Below are 16,227 nucleotides of genomic sequence, written 5' to 3' on the forward strand. Positions count from 1 at the left end.
CAGTCCTTCCAGTCCTCCCAGTCCTCCCAGTCCTCCCAATTCTCCCAGTCCTCCCAGTCCTCCCAGTCCTCCCAGTCCTTCCAGTCCTCCCAGTCCTCCCAGTCCTCCCAGTCCTCCCAGTCCTCCCAGTCCTTCCCATATTCCCAGTCCTCCCAGTCCTCCCAGTCCTCCCAGTCCTTCCAGTCCTCCCAGTCCTCCCAGTCCTCCCAGTACTTCCAGTCCTCCCAGTCCTCCCAGTCCTCCCAGTCCTCCCAGTCCTTCCAGTCCTCCCAGTCCTTCCAGTCCTCCCAGTCCTCCCAGTACTCCCAGTCCTCCCAGTCCTCCCAGTCCTCCCAGTCCTCCCAGTCCTCCCAGTCCTCCCAGTCCTCCCAGTACTCCCAGTCCTTCCAGTCCTCCCAGTCCTCCCAGTCCTCCCAGTCCTCCCAGTCCTCCCAGTCCTCCCAGTCCTCCCAGTACTCCCCATATTCCCAGTCCTTCCAGTCCTCCCCATATTCCCAGTCCTCCCAGTCCTCCCAGTCCTCCCAGTCCTCCCAGTACTCCCAGTCCTCCCAGTCCTCCCAGTCCTCCCAGTCCTCCCAGTACTCCCAGTCCTTCCAGTCCTCCCAGTACTCCCAGTCCTTCCAGTCCTCCCAGTCCTCCCAGTCCTCCCAGTCCCAGACTCTACATCTGTTCACCATAAACTGAACTAAACAGCATTTCTACCTGCTGCAGATGTTCATGTTGTTGCTTCCTGTCTGCTCTGAGGAAACTCAACCTGCAGTTCATCTGAATGTTTTCTGGATTCTTGTCACGTGACTTTTAGTCTCATCTGAGTCGTTTAAAGCTTCCTGGTTGCATCGAGGACCGCAGGATTTTTTCTTTTTTTGCAGAATCTGTTTAATGCAAAGGATTTATTTTGGTGAATTTTTAAATGAGACACATAGAATAAAGTTGGAAAACTTTCCAGGTGAAACGGTGCATCAGATGAGTAGTTCAGGAACTGTGGGAAAGTTGGAAATCCATCTGTTGTTACAGATTGTTTGTGGACTTTCTGTTGAAATTTCTGTCTGAATACCAAATAATGTATTTGTGTCATTTTTGCGTCTTTTGTGTCATTTTTCCTTCTTTTAGTGTCATTTTTGCATCTTTCAGTGACACTTTTGATTTTTTAGTGTCATGTTTGCATCTTTTAGGATAATTTTTGCATCTTGTGGTGTCATTTTTGCTTTTTTAGCGTCATTTTTGCATTTTTTAATATCATATTTGCTTCCTTTAGTGTCATTTTTGGTCTTTTGTGTCATTTTTTCTTATTTTAGTGTAATTTTTGCATCTTTTTTTCATCGTTTTTGCATCTTATAGTGTCATTTTTGCATCTTTTTGCATAATTTTTGCATCTTGTAGTGTCATTTTTGCATCTTTTAGTGTCATTTTTGCATTTTTTGTATCATATTTACTTCTTTTAGTGTCATTTCTGCATCTTTTAGTGTTAATTTTTCATCTTTTAGCATATTTTTTGCATCTTGTAGTGTCATTTTTGCATCTTTTGTATCATATTTACTTCTTTTAGTGTCATTTCTGCATCTTTTTGTGTCATGTTTGCATCTTTTAGCATAATTTTTGCATCTTCTAGTGTCATTTTTGCTTCTTTAAGTGTCATCTTTGTACCAATTTTTGCATCTTTTAGTGCAAATTTTTAAATGAGACACAGAGAATAAAATTGGAAAACTTTACATGTGAAACGGTGCATCAGATGAACTGTGGGAAAGTTGCAGATCCGCCTGTTTTTCCAGTTTGTTTGTGGACTTTCTGTTGAAGTTTCTGTCAAAATGGCGAATCAAAAAGGTGCATAAGAAGTGAAAGGCTGCTGTCCGTCCTCCTCAGAGCGTGGACGGCGTCTCGGGCGTGGACTCGTCCCTGAAGCGAGTGGCCGTGGTGGAGGATTTCTTCCACATCATCTACTCCATGCACGTGGAGATCAGCAGCGACCCTGGAAAAGCTCCGAAGCACGCCGGCCAGAAGAAAACCTACAAAGCTGTGAGTTTTATTCATTTATTTGAATCCTGAGTATGTCATTCTACTGTTTATTTTCCTCCTTGTTGCCTCCGTCTGATGCCTCCTTTGCCCCGCTGGGGGGTATTTTCTCTCTCCTGACTCGTCTGTTGCTCCTCCTCCTCGTCTCTCTTCCTCTTCTTCGGAGCTTCGTTCCTCTTTAAGCGTCTCGGTGGTTTTGGTTTTCCTAACAGTCACTGATCTACTTTCAGTTTCCCACCAGAAACTAATAGACGATGATTTCAAGAAATAAACGGAAGAGAAGATTAATATTTAATGAATTAATCTGCTGATTATGAACTGGTTTAACCCTCTGGACCTGAAAACCAGCCAACAGCTTTGACAAAATGACAAAAAAAATCCTCAGAAATACTTTCCCAGGATCATAACCGCTCATTAAATTGTTAAAAAAAATGACCCAGAAAGAGCAAAAACATCCCTAATTTTCTGTCCTACGCCTGCTGGCTGCAGCTGCATCAGTCTGACTTTCACATTTGTGATGAAGAGCGGCGATTTTTTAGTTTTTTACTGAATCTTTCTACTGGGAACTGATTATTTGATTATATATATTTAAATGAAACATGCAGAATGAAATGATTTTAAAGAAAAATGTTTAGTCTATTTGTTCAATATTACAGATTCTGAATCAGTGACGTGATGAGAAATGAGAGAGAAAACTTCAGGTTTTTATCTTTAATCATTTCTAAAATGTTGTTGTTCAAACAGACTCTAATTTTAACATGAGAAAAAACCTGATAAAAAGTTTAAAAAAAGAAAAATCTGGCAAAAACCAAATATATGAAGCAAAATTTCACTAATATCGTTTTAAGTGTTTAGTTTATGATTAAAAAAAGAAAAAAGAAAAAAAAGGTTCAAGTGAATCAGAGACGATGGAGCAGAAGGAACCTGATGATAGTAATAATAATAATAATATACCTGCAATAACTTATAGAAAAAGACAAATCATCTACAAGAAATAATAATAAGAATGAATTAATTAATCAATTCATTAATTCATTGATTAATTAATAATGATAATAATATTAATAAAAACCTGCAATAACGTCTTAAAAATCTTCAAGAAATAATAATAATAAAAACTAAAATTAAAAATTACAAATATAATAAACCTGCAATAACTTCAAAAATTTTTTTAAAAATAATCTCGAAGGAAAAAAACTAAAAAAAGAAATAAAATAATAATAATAATAATAATAATAATAATAATAATAATAATAATAACAAACCTGCAATAAAAAATATATGAATGATAATTAGAATTGTAATAATAATAATAATAATAATAATAATAATAATAATAATAATAATAATAATAATCTACGTATGAGATGAGTTTTAAGTCATTTATTGTGCAAAAATGTCAACATTTGTCCAATTTTGCTTCTATTTTTTGCAGATGTGATGTTAAAATTAATAACTTTAAACTTTTGGTCAGAAAAATATCAAGTAGTCTGATGATCTCGATCTTTTATTTAATATTTTATACAAACAATTAACTAATTACTGAGAGGGTGAATATAAATGACTGAATAATTGTGGGTTTAATATGTGACTTTAAGCAACGATGAAGAGTCCAGACGGTTAATTTAAATCATTTTCTAGGTCAGACAGAGTGAGTTTGACATTGTGTGAAAGTATTTCTTTTATTATTTATTCCGTTTTTCTCTCCGTCTCATTATCCTGGTCGGATCCGTTCAGTCCCCGGACACCGAATCTAAAAAACCTAAACCTGTGGAGACCTGAGCTCAATCTGCTGCAGACGAACGAGGATTTTAAACAATAATGAAATAAATCCGCAGGTTTCTGAGAGCCCAGTTCATTTTTCTGTGGTCCTGAAGCGTCTCAGCTGCTGACACTGACCTCTGCTGGTGGAAACATGGAAGTGCAGCTTCTGTTGACGCACTAAATCTGCTTTTTCTTGCCTTTTTCCTCATTTTTTTTCTTGATCTGTAGTTTTTCGTTTTGCAGTCTTGCACACTTCCATTATTTTTGCACAGATTAGCTTCAGTCTGACTTCCTGGTGTGAATCCAGCTAAAATAAAGGCAGAATCAGGAAACAAAAAGTGCCTCTCAAGGCTTTAATATCCATTTTCTTTTGCTTTTCCTCCTCCTGGCTGCTACAAACCTCCATCCACCCCCATCTTTAGTGTCTTTGTGCCTCTCCTGCAGAATAAATATTTGATTTCTGCATATTAAAATACACCCACAAACCTTCAGAGCTCACGTCTTCATCCTGTCCAGCGTCTTTCTGCACACTTAGTTCTGATTTTTGCAGCAGAAACGTTTGATTTCAGCATAAAGCCATTTTAGCTGCAGATAAACTGTGTTTATCGGAGGATTGAGGCTCTTTTTTCTTCTTTATTTCACTCTCGGTATGTTTCTTCTACTGAAATGCATTCTGGGAAATACAAGCAATTCCAGACTAAAAATCTGCGTTTGCTTTCATTTCCATCTTTATGTGAGCAGCAATGAAAAATAACTCAGCTTTTCCTAAAGTGTGGTTTCATATAATGTGTTTAACAGAGTTTTCAGTGTCACGTAACGTTTATGTGACGAGATTTAAAATTAGAAACACATTTAAAAGATACAATAACTAAACTTTTAATCACCTTTAAGGAGTTTTATGTTTAATAATGTCAAAGCTTTCATCATCTTTTCTCTGCATTTTGACTGTGATTCACAGCACGATGTAGTTTTTTATTTCTATTTTATTATCAAAAGCACAAAAATACAATTTCTTCTCTTTGCAAATTAATGAATCTGTTTAAAAATTGAATAAATAAATAAATGAATGTAATTAGTAAATAAATACATCGAAACAATAAGTAAACAATTAAATAATAATAAATAAAGTGAATACAAAACAAAAATAAGTAAATATGTTTTAAAATAAATAAATTTAGTAAATAAATTTGTAAATAAATAAATACAATTAAATAAATTTAAGAATTTAATAAATTAATGTGTAAATAAATGCATTGAAACATTAAATAAATAAATAAATAAATAAATATATAAAATACAGAACAAAAATACATAAATAAATATGTTTAAAAATTAAATAAGTACATTTCATAAATAGATCTGTAAATAAATAAATACATTTAGGAATTTAATAGATAAATAGGTAAATAAATAAATACATTTAAACATTTCATAAATAAATAAATAATGATAAATAAATAAAATGCAGTGCTAAAATAAATAAATGTTTAAAAATTATATAAATAAATCCAATAAATCCATAAATATGTTTAATCAATAAATCCATTAATAAATAAAAAATTAAATAAATAAATCAGTTTAAAATTTAATAAATAAAGAATTTTTTAAAAATAAATATGTAAATACATTTAATAAGTACAGTAAATATGTAAATAAACAAATTTAAACATAAAATAAGTAAATAAATAATTTAATAAATAAATAGGCTAAAAATTTTAAGTTAAAGAACACAAAATTTACCCAAGGAATTTGAAATTGTGCTAAATTTTCATGTAGTTTCACAATCATAGTTTATTGAGACAATTTTTTTTACTGTATAAATAATTCCAGCCTCTGCAGTAAATTATGAGGTTTACTGTTTAATTCTATAACTAGAAATTTCCAGTAATTTACTGTATTTATTTATTGTTGCCACTATAAAAAACACTAACTGCAGTTGAGTGTAAATTACAAGATCTTCTGGTTTTAAAATATAAAAAAAGGAAATTGCAGACATTTACATCCAGATTGAATTAATTCTGAACTCTGCAGATAAAAACAGTCCCAGATTCCAGAATAAATGGTCCTAAAGCCTGTTTTTTAATCCACTGTTTGTGTCCAGATCGCTGAGACGTACGCCTTCCTGCCCAGAGAGGCGGTGACTCGTTTCCTGATGAGTTGTGGAGAATGTCAGAAGAGGATGCACATCAGCACCGCTGGCCAGGACTATAAAGGTAAAAACTCACAACAAAATGATTTATTATCAACTCTGGGATCTTTTTATTAAAGCACGTAATAAAGGTGACTTTCTCCCTGAGGGTTCACTGTTTCTGCAGGTCTGGAATCAGCCCTGGTCACTTCATATACTTCACTTTATTTATTTATTAAAAAGCAGAATTCCAGCTGTGGAATTTATTTGTTTATTTACATGAGATATCAATAGAAATACCAGGATAGAAATACCATGATTTTAGTGCAGCGAGCGCAGAGTATTTCATATTTTGCAGCATCTAGTTAGAAAAAAATGATGTATTTTTGGCTCATTTTTAAAAGAGACATGTAGAATAAACTAAATCAGATGAAATTTCATGATTTTAATGCAGTGAGTGCAGACTTTTTTGCATTTTACTAGGTCTGGTTAATGCAAATGATGTATTTTTGGCTCATTTTTAAAAGAGACGTAGAATAAAGTGATTTTTCTGAAATATCACAATTTAAGTGCTGAATTTTTAGCGTTTTGCAGAATCTGGTTAGAACAAATAATGTATTTTTGGCAAAGTTTTAAAGAGGCATGCAAAATAAAGTGATTTGTTTGAAAACATTAATAATAAAATAAAAATCCAAAATGTCTGAAACATTCTTCAAAAACTGCCCAAAAGAACATTTATCCTTATACATTTATCCTTTTTCTCACATCTCTTTTTTCTTATAAGAACCTTCCTCCTGCAAAATAATCATCACATCATCTGACTGTAAAGAAAAAAAAACAAAAAATCAGGCAGATTTACGAGCAGTCAGTAAAAGTATGTTTGCAGGAACGTTTGATTAGTTTCTTTTTCATGTTGCAGGTACTTCATTTTCATTTTTCAGTGTAAATCTTGATAGTTTTGTTTTAAAATTCTAAAAAAACTGCACCATTTGTCAGATCCAGAAACTGTAAAACCAAAAGAACTGTCAGATTTACAGCCATAATCCTCTTTATTCTGTCAGGAAAACTAATCAAATCGGAGGTTGAAGTCACAATGAGTCAGAAAAATATCTTTATTCTACATGTTTCATTTCATATTAACCAAAAACACGTCATTTGTTCCGACCAGATCATGTACAACGCAAAAAAATCTACACTAAAATTGAGATATTTCATAAAAATTACTTTATTCTACATGTCTTTTTAAAAATTAGCCAAAAATAAATAATTTGTTCTGACCAGATACTGTACAATGCAGAAAATTCTGCACTAAAATCATGATATTTAATCTAATTCAGTTTAATTTACTTGTCTCACTTAAAAATTAGCCACCAAACAGACACCATTTGTTCCAACCAGATTCTGTAAAACGCCAAAAAATTGCACTAAAATTGTGATATTTCTTTAAAAAAATCACTTTATTCGACATTTCTGTTTCAAAAATTAGCAAAAAATACACCATTGATTTCAACTAGATCTTGTAAAATACAAAAAACTGCACTCATTCCATTAAAATCATGAAATTTCATCTAATTCAGTTTGTTCTACTTTATGTCTCACTTAAAGTGAGCCAAAAATATATCTTTGTTCCAACTAGACACTGTAAAATGCAAAAAAAAATCACTAAAATTGTGATATTTCATAAAAAAATCACTTTATTCTACATTTCTCTTGTAAAAATTAGCCAAAATACACCATTTGGTTCAACTAGACCCTGTAAAATGCAAAACAAAAGCACTAAAATTGTGATATTTCATTAAAAAATCACTTTATTCTACATTTCATTTTTAAAAAATGACAAAAATGCATAATTTATTCTAACAAGATGCTGTAAAACATAAAACTTTCTGTGCTAAAATTGTGATATTTCATGAAAAATCATTTTATCCTACGTCTCTTAAAAATGAGCCAAAAATACATCATTTGTTCTAACTAGATCCTGTAAAACACTACATATTCTGTACTTATTGCACTAAAATTGTGATATTTAATAAAAATCTCTTTATTTTTCATGTCTCTTTAAAAAAATAGCTGAAAATCCATCATTTGTTCTAACCAGATGCTGTAAAATGCAGATTGCCCAGATTTGTCCTCCTGTTTCTGTTATTTAATTAGAAATTCATTTGCCACAAACCCACTCAGATGTTGTTTTTAAAGTTCCTTTCCTGTTCGTTCGTCCCTCCCACCACCGCCGTCGGTCACGTTGATGAGCTGAACGATGCCTCTGAACCAGCAGACAATTAAAAAACAAGAGCTGCCTGCTGTTGTTTTTAGATACTTAGCCTCGTTATGTTTCCTTCTCCCTTCAGGAAACGCTGCATCACTCGGCAGCCAGTTTAGTGGAAACACAAAGATGGAGCTGAGTTGCTTTAATGTGGAGACTTTTTTCTGCTGCTAGCGTCTAAACGGTACAAAAGAGAAGTGATAAATCTGTAGATTTTAGGTGTTTTTTGTAGATTAGTGACCATAAAACCAGATAACAGAAATAAAATTCAAGGAATCGTCTCCTAAAACGATTCCAAGACATAAGTTGGTGGATCGAACCTGTCGACCAACCCTAACCAGTCGAGGCAGATGTCTGCCCTCCCAGTGCCTGGTTCTGCCAGAGGTTTCTATCTAGTAAAAATCTAAAATCAAGACTGAAACCAAACATAAACCAGTCCCAAGAAAGTTCAGAACCAGTCCAACATACAGTCTGAAACCAGTCCAGAAGCACTTCTACAAAGCCCCAGTGCATGATACTGCCACCACCATGCTTGAAACCAATCCTAAACCAGTTCTGAAAAGGTCTAAAACTAGGAGCAAACTCAAACCAAACCAGTCCAAAAAATTGTTCAGAACCAGTCAGAATACAGTCCAACACCCAAACTGAAACCAGTTTTAGAAACAGTCCAAAACCAGTCCTAAAAAAGTCAAAAACCAGTACAAAATCGGGCCCAAACAAAACCCAAACTGCTCCTACAAAAGTCCAAGACAGTCGGAAACCAGTTCTGAAAAGATCTAAAACCAGGACCAAAATCAGTCTTAAACCAGTCCAAAAAATGTTCAAAACTAGTCAGAATACAGTCTGAAACCAGTCCTACACCAAAACTGAAACTAGTTTTAGTTCCGGTCTAGGATCAGTCTAAAACCGGTCCTAAAAGGGTCAAAAACCAGTACAAAATGAGGACCAAAATCAAACCTAAACTACTTCTAAAAAAAGTCCAAGAGCCGCCCAAGACAGTCTGAAACCAGTCTTCAAAAAGTCTACAATGAAGACTGAAACCAAACATAAACCAGTCCCAAGAAAGTCCAGAACCATTCCAACATACAGTCTGAAACCAGTCCAGAAGCTCTTCTAGAAAGCCCCAGAGCATGATACTGCCACCTCCATGCTTGGTGGTAGGTTTGGTGTTCTTGGGGTTAGAAAGAGTCTAAGACCCTCCCCCATCCTTCCATCCCCCTCCAGCTTGTCCTTCTTTATTCCCTCCCACCATCTTGACTTCCAGCTCTTCTTCTTCTTCTTCTTCTTCTGGTGTTTCTGCCTCCCATCATCCCCCTCTGCTTCCTGTCCCACCTCCTCCACCCTTCCTCATGCCCTCCGTCCATCCCTCCCCCATCTTCCTCCTCCTCCTCATCCCCTCATTAAATCGAGGAGTCATTGGAGTGTCCTGTCTCTCTCCTCAATTAGCCTAATTAATGGCTTTTAACAAAGAAAATGGCCCAGGAAACGAGCTCATTTTCCAGCGAGCCGGGAGAGAGAGGGAGGCAGGACTGGGGAGGAAAAAAATCAAAAATCAACATAATACACAACATCTAAAGGTTTTCTGCTGATGTTCAGCTTCTAGAAGACAAACCACAGACTCCATGGTGCTGTTACAGCAGTTTTTCCAACATTAACACTCTAAAAACATACAGAGGAATTATTGTAGGTTTCAGTTTTGTGGCTTTAAATCATGAAGCTTCTTTAAGTAATAATGGAGATAACTCAAGTTTTGGTTTTGTATTTGGGCAAATTGAAGTCTAGTCTGATGTTCCGCCGATGGAACAAATCACTCCATTTTATTCAAAAGCATCTACAACACTGTCCCAGAAAACCAGTCCTAAACCAGAACTGACACCCATTTTCGAAACAGTCCAAAACCAGTCCTAAAAAAGTCAACAACCAGTACAAAATCGGGACTAAAACCAAACATAAACTACTTATAACAAAAAGTCCAAGACCTGCTCAAGACAGTCCTAAACCAGTCCTCATCCAGGACCAGATCCAGAGTAAAATAAATCCTAAACCAACTTTAAATCACATCCAAAACCAGGAGAACCAAGACTGAAACCAAACATAAACCAATCTCAAGAAAGTCCAAAACCAGTCCAACATACAGTCTGAAACCAGTCCACAAGCATGATACTGCCACCACCATGCTGGATAGTAGGTTTGGTGTTCTTGGGGTTAAAAAAGACTCACCTAAGACAGTCTGAAACCAGTCCGAAACCAATCTTTACAAGGTCTAAAACCAGGACCAAAATCAAACTTAAACCAGTCCAAAGAATGTTCAGAACCAGTCAGAATACAATCTGAAACCAGTCCTAAACAAAACTGAAACTAGTTTTTGAAACAGTCCAAAACCAGTCTTAAAAAAGTCAACAACCAGTACAAAATTGGGACCAACACCAGATCTAAACTACTTCTAAAACAAAGCTCAAGACCCGCTCAAGACCCACCCAAGACAGTCTGAAACCAGTCCTCATCCAGGACCAGATCCAGAGTCACCCTTAAATCACATCCACAACCAGAACCAAGACTGAAACCAAACATAAACCAGTCCCAAGAAAATCCAGAACCAGTCCAACATACAGTCTGACAACAGTCCAGAAGCTCTTCTAGAAAGCCCCAGAGCATGATACTGCCACCTCCATGCTTGATGGTAGGTTTGGTGTTCTTGGGGTTAAAGAAGACCCACCCAAGACAGTCTGAAACCAGTTCTAAAAAGATCTAAAAGCAGGACCAAAATCAGACCTAAACCAGTCCAAAAATGTTCAGAACCAGTCAGAATACGGTCTGAAACCAGTCCTAAACCAAAACTTAAACCAGTTTTAGAAACAGTCTGAAACTGGTCCTAAAAACACTCAACAACCAGTACAAAATGAGGACCAAAACCAAACAAACCAGAAGAAAGTCCAGAACCAGGCCAACATACAGTCTGAAACCAGTCCTAGAAAAATCTAAAACCAAAACAATAACTGTGAATGTGAGGCTTCCACAGGACATGATGGAAGTTATTTAATTAGATGTGATTGTAGCCGAGCACATAAACACAAACACAATCAAACACACACAATCTCTCTCTCTCACACACACACACACACACACACACACACACACACACACACACCCGTACACAGTAAAGACAACAGTGTGTTTTGTCGTCACTGGATACCACTCGGAGAGCAGCTAATTGCCTTCACACCCTGCAGGGGTTCGGCCTGAAAACACACACACACACACACACACACACACACACACACACACACACACACACACACACACACACACACACACACACACACGACCTCGTCCCCTTTATCGCTATGCTGAAGTGACTCCCACTAAAGTTCAGCTGTGAATTATTAAATGCAATTAATCAGTGACAACTGAGGACCAGTTTAATTGACACCAGCAGCAGGACCAGAGTGTGTGTGTGTGTGTGTGTGTGTGTGTGTGTGTGTGTGTGTGTGTGTGTGTGTGTGTGTAGGCAGGTTTCTGTTATGTATTTAGTTTAAAACAAAATTAACATTACATGTTATGATAAAGAACCTCAGGTGCTTTAGAATCATAAAGAGCAATAACTGGATGTCGGTTGTTCATTAATTTTATTATAATTCCAGAGAATCTAAAAGCAGCTGAGCCACAGTTAGTGTCTAAATGTGGAAAATGTCTGGAAAAGTCATTCACTTACTGCATAGTGTGACTCAGTTCCAGAATTTAAAGGTTTTTGTTCACGTTTAAAATAAAACAAAGACTCAATAATTAAAATATTGTGCAAAAATAAAAACAGTTTTTGAAAAGCAGCACAGATAATTTTAAACTCCATGTTTAGCTTCTGTTTTTTTTTTACTCCTTTTAACTTTAGAATCTTTAAAACTACTAAGATTTGTTAAAATTATCAATGATAATAATTAGTGAAATAAAACACAAAATTCCCGCATTAAAAATGTATTTATTTTTTTCAAATGGTTAATTCGTTCTTTCTTAAAATTAAATTTTTTTAAACATTTGAAAAAATGTATAGTAAGATGATATTTTAAAATATTTTTTAATGTATTATTTTACAGATTTTCCCTGTTTTGTTAAATTACAGATAATAATTAGTCAAATAAAGTAAAAAAAACATAGCACCCACATAAAAGAAATCTGTTTTTTTATGTGACCACAAAATTATATCATTTTACTGTATTCAAATCAGCCTAAAACAATAAAAAAAAATCTGTTTCACTGATATTTCCTTTTATTTGAAAAAAATATGTAAACTAAGGATTTAAATCTGGTCAGTTGTATATTTTTTATTGTTATTTTGCAGATTTTTCCTGTTTTTTAAGTAATGGATAATATCTAATGAAAAGAAACAATTTTATTGTATTTAAATCAGCTAAAAATGGTAATATCACAGATATTTCCTGTTACTTGAAAGAAAAAAAATATGTGTACTTACGATTTAAATCTGGTAAATTGCATATTTTCCAGTGTTGTTTTACATATTTTAACAGTTTTGTTAAGTTATAGATAAATTAAATGGTAATTTACAGACATTTCTTGTTCTTTGAAAGAAAAATTATGTATACTAAAGATCTAGTAAATTGCATATTTTTATTGTTATTTTTGCAGATTTTCTGTTTTGTTTAATTACAGATAATAATTAATCAAATAAAATAAGACACCCACATCAAAACTCTCTACTTTTACAAAATTATCTAGTTTTAATATATTGAAATCATCCCAAGAAATTCAAAAAAATTCTATTGATATTTTACTGTGTGCGTAATTATTTTTTTTACAGTGCAGTTTTAGTATCTCTCTGAGCAGAATCTCAGTAAATTTTAAATATATTGTGATAATTTAAAGCTTTTCCAATAAAAATGAACCCTTAAGTCACCCACTGGATAATTTTATAATAATCTGAATTTGGTTCTAGTATTTTTCTAAAGATAAAATGTCATCGCTGCTCCGTCAGTCGTCTCTCGCTGCCTCCCTGGAGAATCATCTCTCTCCATCCAGACTATCAATCACCGATCACTGATGACGGTCCAGTGTATTCACTGAAGCCGTATTGATCTGTGTATGTTCTGTGGACATTCCAGACGTTAGCCTTGTCCTTCAGGTCAGGAGATAAAAGGAGGAGAAGGTGTGGACGGAGATGGAGGAGATGTTTTTATTTCTGCCGTTAATGGTTTAGTATTGAACAGAGCTTTTAATTTAGAGTGTAATTCAGCTCCAGAGCATCCTCTAGTGTTGTCTCTCTGACAGAGCAGGAATAAAAACACGCTGAGGGACATGCAAAAGATAAAAATGGAAAGGGAGGTTTTAAAAAGCTACAATTCACTGCATGATGATGGAAAGATAAGCAGGAAGAGACTTGGATTTTATGATAAATGTCAAAGTAACATCCACATGAATGTAGGACTCAAGGTTTCCAGCAGAACTTTACCTTGTAAAACACAATTTATTTGGCTTTTAATGCTGTTTGTGTGCTGAAATTATTCCCAAATAAGGCACTAGGACTGAAATATTGTCAGAAAAATGAGTAAAATTCATGAACTGTCTCTTTCTTGCTTGTCAAGCATGTTTAGACTTATTTGCAGATGCAGTGCCTGTAAAACATATTCTGTAGTACCTCCTTGAATCATGTCAAATTAATTCATGTTGTTGTTTGATTGTTTCTTTGTTTTTGATGAGAATTTACCAAAAAAGACTCTTTCATGTCAAAGTGAAAACAGACTTTAAGTAATGCAGCTGAATCAGTGCTGTTGGACATGAAGACATCTTAATGACTAAAGAAAGAACACTCCAAGAAACTGAAAAGGTTGTTAAAAGCATCAGTCTGAATGATACAAGAACATTTCCAAGTTCCTGAAGATCTCTGAGTCCAGTTAAATCCATCATTAAGAAATTGAGGGAAGATGGAACATGAATAAATCTGACTAGAGCAGAACGTCCTCAAGAACTGAGAGACTAGTGAGGGAGGCCACCAAGACTCCTATGACTCCTCTGGAGAGACTGTTCATCCAACAACTGTTGTCTGTTCTTCACCAGTCAAAGCTTTATGGAGACAAAGAGAAAGACTCTGACGGAAAAAGCTCAAATTAAATCTGGACTAGAGTTCACCAGAAGACATGTGGAGACTCTGAAGTCACCTGGAAGAAGGTTCTTTGGTCTGAGGAGACCAGGATGGAGCTTTATGTCCATCAGACTAGATGATATGTTTGGCATGGTGGTGGCAGCATCATGATGTGAGGCACGGTGGTGGTAGCATCATGATGTGAAGCATGGTGGTGGCAACATCATGATGTGAAGCACGGTGGTGGCAACATCATGATGTGAAGCATGGTGGTGGCAGCATCATGATGTGAAGCATGGTGGTGGCAGCATCATGATGTGTAGCATGGTGGTGGCAACATCATGATGTGAAGCACCGTGGTGGCAGCATCATGAGGTGAAGCATGGTGGTGGCAGCATCATGATGTGAAGCATGGTGGTGGCAGCATCATGATGTGAAGCATGGTAGTGGCAACATCATGATGTGAAGCACGGTGGTGGCAGCATCATGAGGTGAAGCATGGTGGTGGCAGCATCATGAGGTGAAGCATGGTGGTGGCAGCATCATGATGTGAAGCACGGTGGTGGCAGCATCATGATGTGAAGCACGGTGGTGGCAGCATCATGAGGTGAAGCATGGTGGTGGCAGCATCATGATGTGAAGCACGGTGGTGGCAACATCATGATATGAAGCATGGTGGTGGCAGCATCATGATGTGAAGCACGGTGGTGGCAACATCATGATGTGAAGCACCGTGGTGGCAGCATCATGAGGTGAAGCACGGTGGTGGCAGCATCATGAGGTGAAGCACGGTGGTGGCATCATCATGAGGTGAAGCACGGTGATGGCAGCATCATGAGGTGAAGCACGGTGGTGGCAGCATCATGAGGTGAAGCATGGTGGTGGCGGCATCATGATGTTCCTCAGCAGCAGGTCCTGGAAGGCTTGTAAAGGTAGAGGGTAAATGAAATCCTGGAGGACAACCTGATGCAGTCTGAAGAGAACTGAGACTTGGAGGAGATCTGTTTTCCATCAGCCAAAGATCCTCAGAAATGGTTTGAAGACAACAAGGTGGAAGTTCTAGAGGCCGAATCAAAGTCCAGACCTCAATCCAACTGAGGATTAGTGTCCGGACCTGAAAAGTTCTACTGACTCAGGATCCCTGAGAGAGTTTGAACAGTTTTCTAGAGAAGAATGAGGTAAAACTGCAGCGTCCAGATGTTCAGGATGCTTAAAACCAACACAGGATGATTTAGCAGCAACTAAAGGTTCATTGACTAAATACTGACTGGCAATCACCTCTTTTACCATTAATATTCTGAATTAATTCACACTACTTTGTAGAAATCTGCTTTCACTTTGACATTAAAGAGTCTTTTTTGGTAAATTCTTGTACAGAAAGCCAAATTATACTGAGTATGATTCAGGGTTAAAAAGCAGTCAAAGGGGAAACGGTTGTGAAGCCACTTATTTCTCTGCTTTAAGTTGTTGCTCTTCGTGTATTTCTACATAAATAACCTGTAGTTGATTTAACAATGTGGACACCGTCTTCTGTCTCATCTCCAGAGAACGACCGGCCGAGCTCCCTGGTGTCGGAGGCGATCGACTACAACATGCCGCTGACCACCACCTACATGAAGCAGATGAAGCTGCAGTGCATGAGCAGCAACAAGGTATGTGAGCCGGTCGCAACCGGGGCTGCATGCCAAAAACTACAAACTGCCTGAAGCTTGTTTGGGGTTTTTAGGAGTTTCTTCGACCACCAGAATCTTCTCCGGAGTCGATCCTTGAAGTAAATCTTCCACCCGCTTGTTTTGTTCACTCCAGAATTGTTTGCGACAGGTTTGAGTGTAGGAGGAAACAGGAATGAAGCCGCTAATGCCTCGGTAGGAACAAAACTCCCACGCCTCGCTCTGCACTTGCAATTAAAACACTGTAATGAGAAGAAGTATCATTTTTTTTGGTCACCAAAACCATTTAAACGTGCGAGATGGA

General features: G+C 36.4%; 1 protein-coding gene across 1 annotated transcript; it reads left to right on the plus strand.

Annotated features, from left to right (window-relative positions):
- Positions 1–1,705: 1,705 nt before the first annotated feature.
- On the plus strand, positions 1,706–15,982 carry LOC129349409 (nucleolar protein 4-like). The gene is made up of 3 exons (XM_055012585.1): positions 1,706–2,013; positions 5,876–5,987; positions 15,799–15,982. Exons 1-3 carry the CDS (start codon positions 1,942–1,944, stop codon positions 15,957–15,959), a joined length of 345 nt encoding a protein of 114 aa, XP_054868560.1. The 5' UTR covers positions 1,706–1,941; the 3' UTR covers positions 15,960–15,982.
- Positions 15,983–16,227: the final 245 nt, after the last annotated feature.

Source organism: Amphiprion ocellaris, chromosome 8, assembly GCF_022539595.1.
Source record: "Amphiprion ocellaris isolate individual 3 ecotype Okinawa chromosome 8, ASM2253959v1, whole genome shotgun sequence".
Lineage (NCBI taxonomy): Eukaryota > Metazoa > Chordata > Actinopteri > Pomacentridae > Amphiprion > Amphiprion ocellaris.

What these genes read in the sequence shown, in the direction of transcription:
- LOC129349409 (XM_055012585.1), top strand. Translation starts at nt 1,942, where the DNA reads ATGCACGTGGAGATCAGCAGCGACCCTGGAAAAGCTCCGAAGCACGCC. An exon ending in AGAAGAAAACCTACAAAGCT is followed by an intron (nt 2,014 to 5,875) that starts GTGAGTTTTATT and finishes GTTTGTGTCCAG; the next exon opens with ATCGCTGAGACGTACGCCTT. An exon ending in CGCTGGCCAGGACTATAAAG is followed by an intron (nt 5,988 to 15,798) that starts GTAAAAACTCAC and finishes TCTCATCTCCAG; the next exon opens with AGAACGACCGGCCGAGCTCC.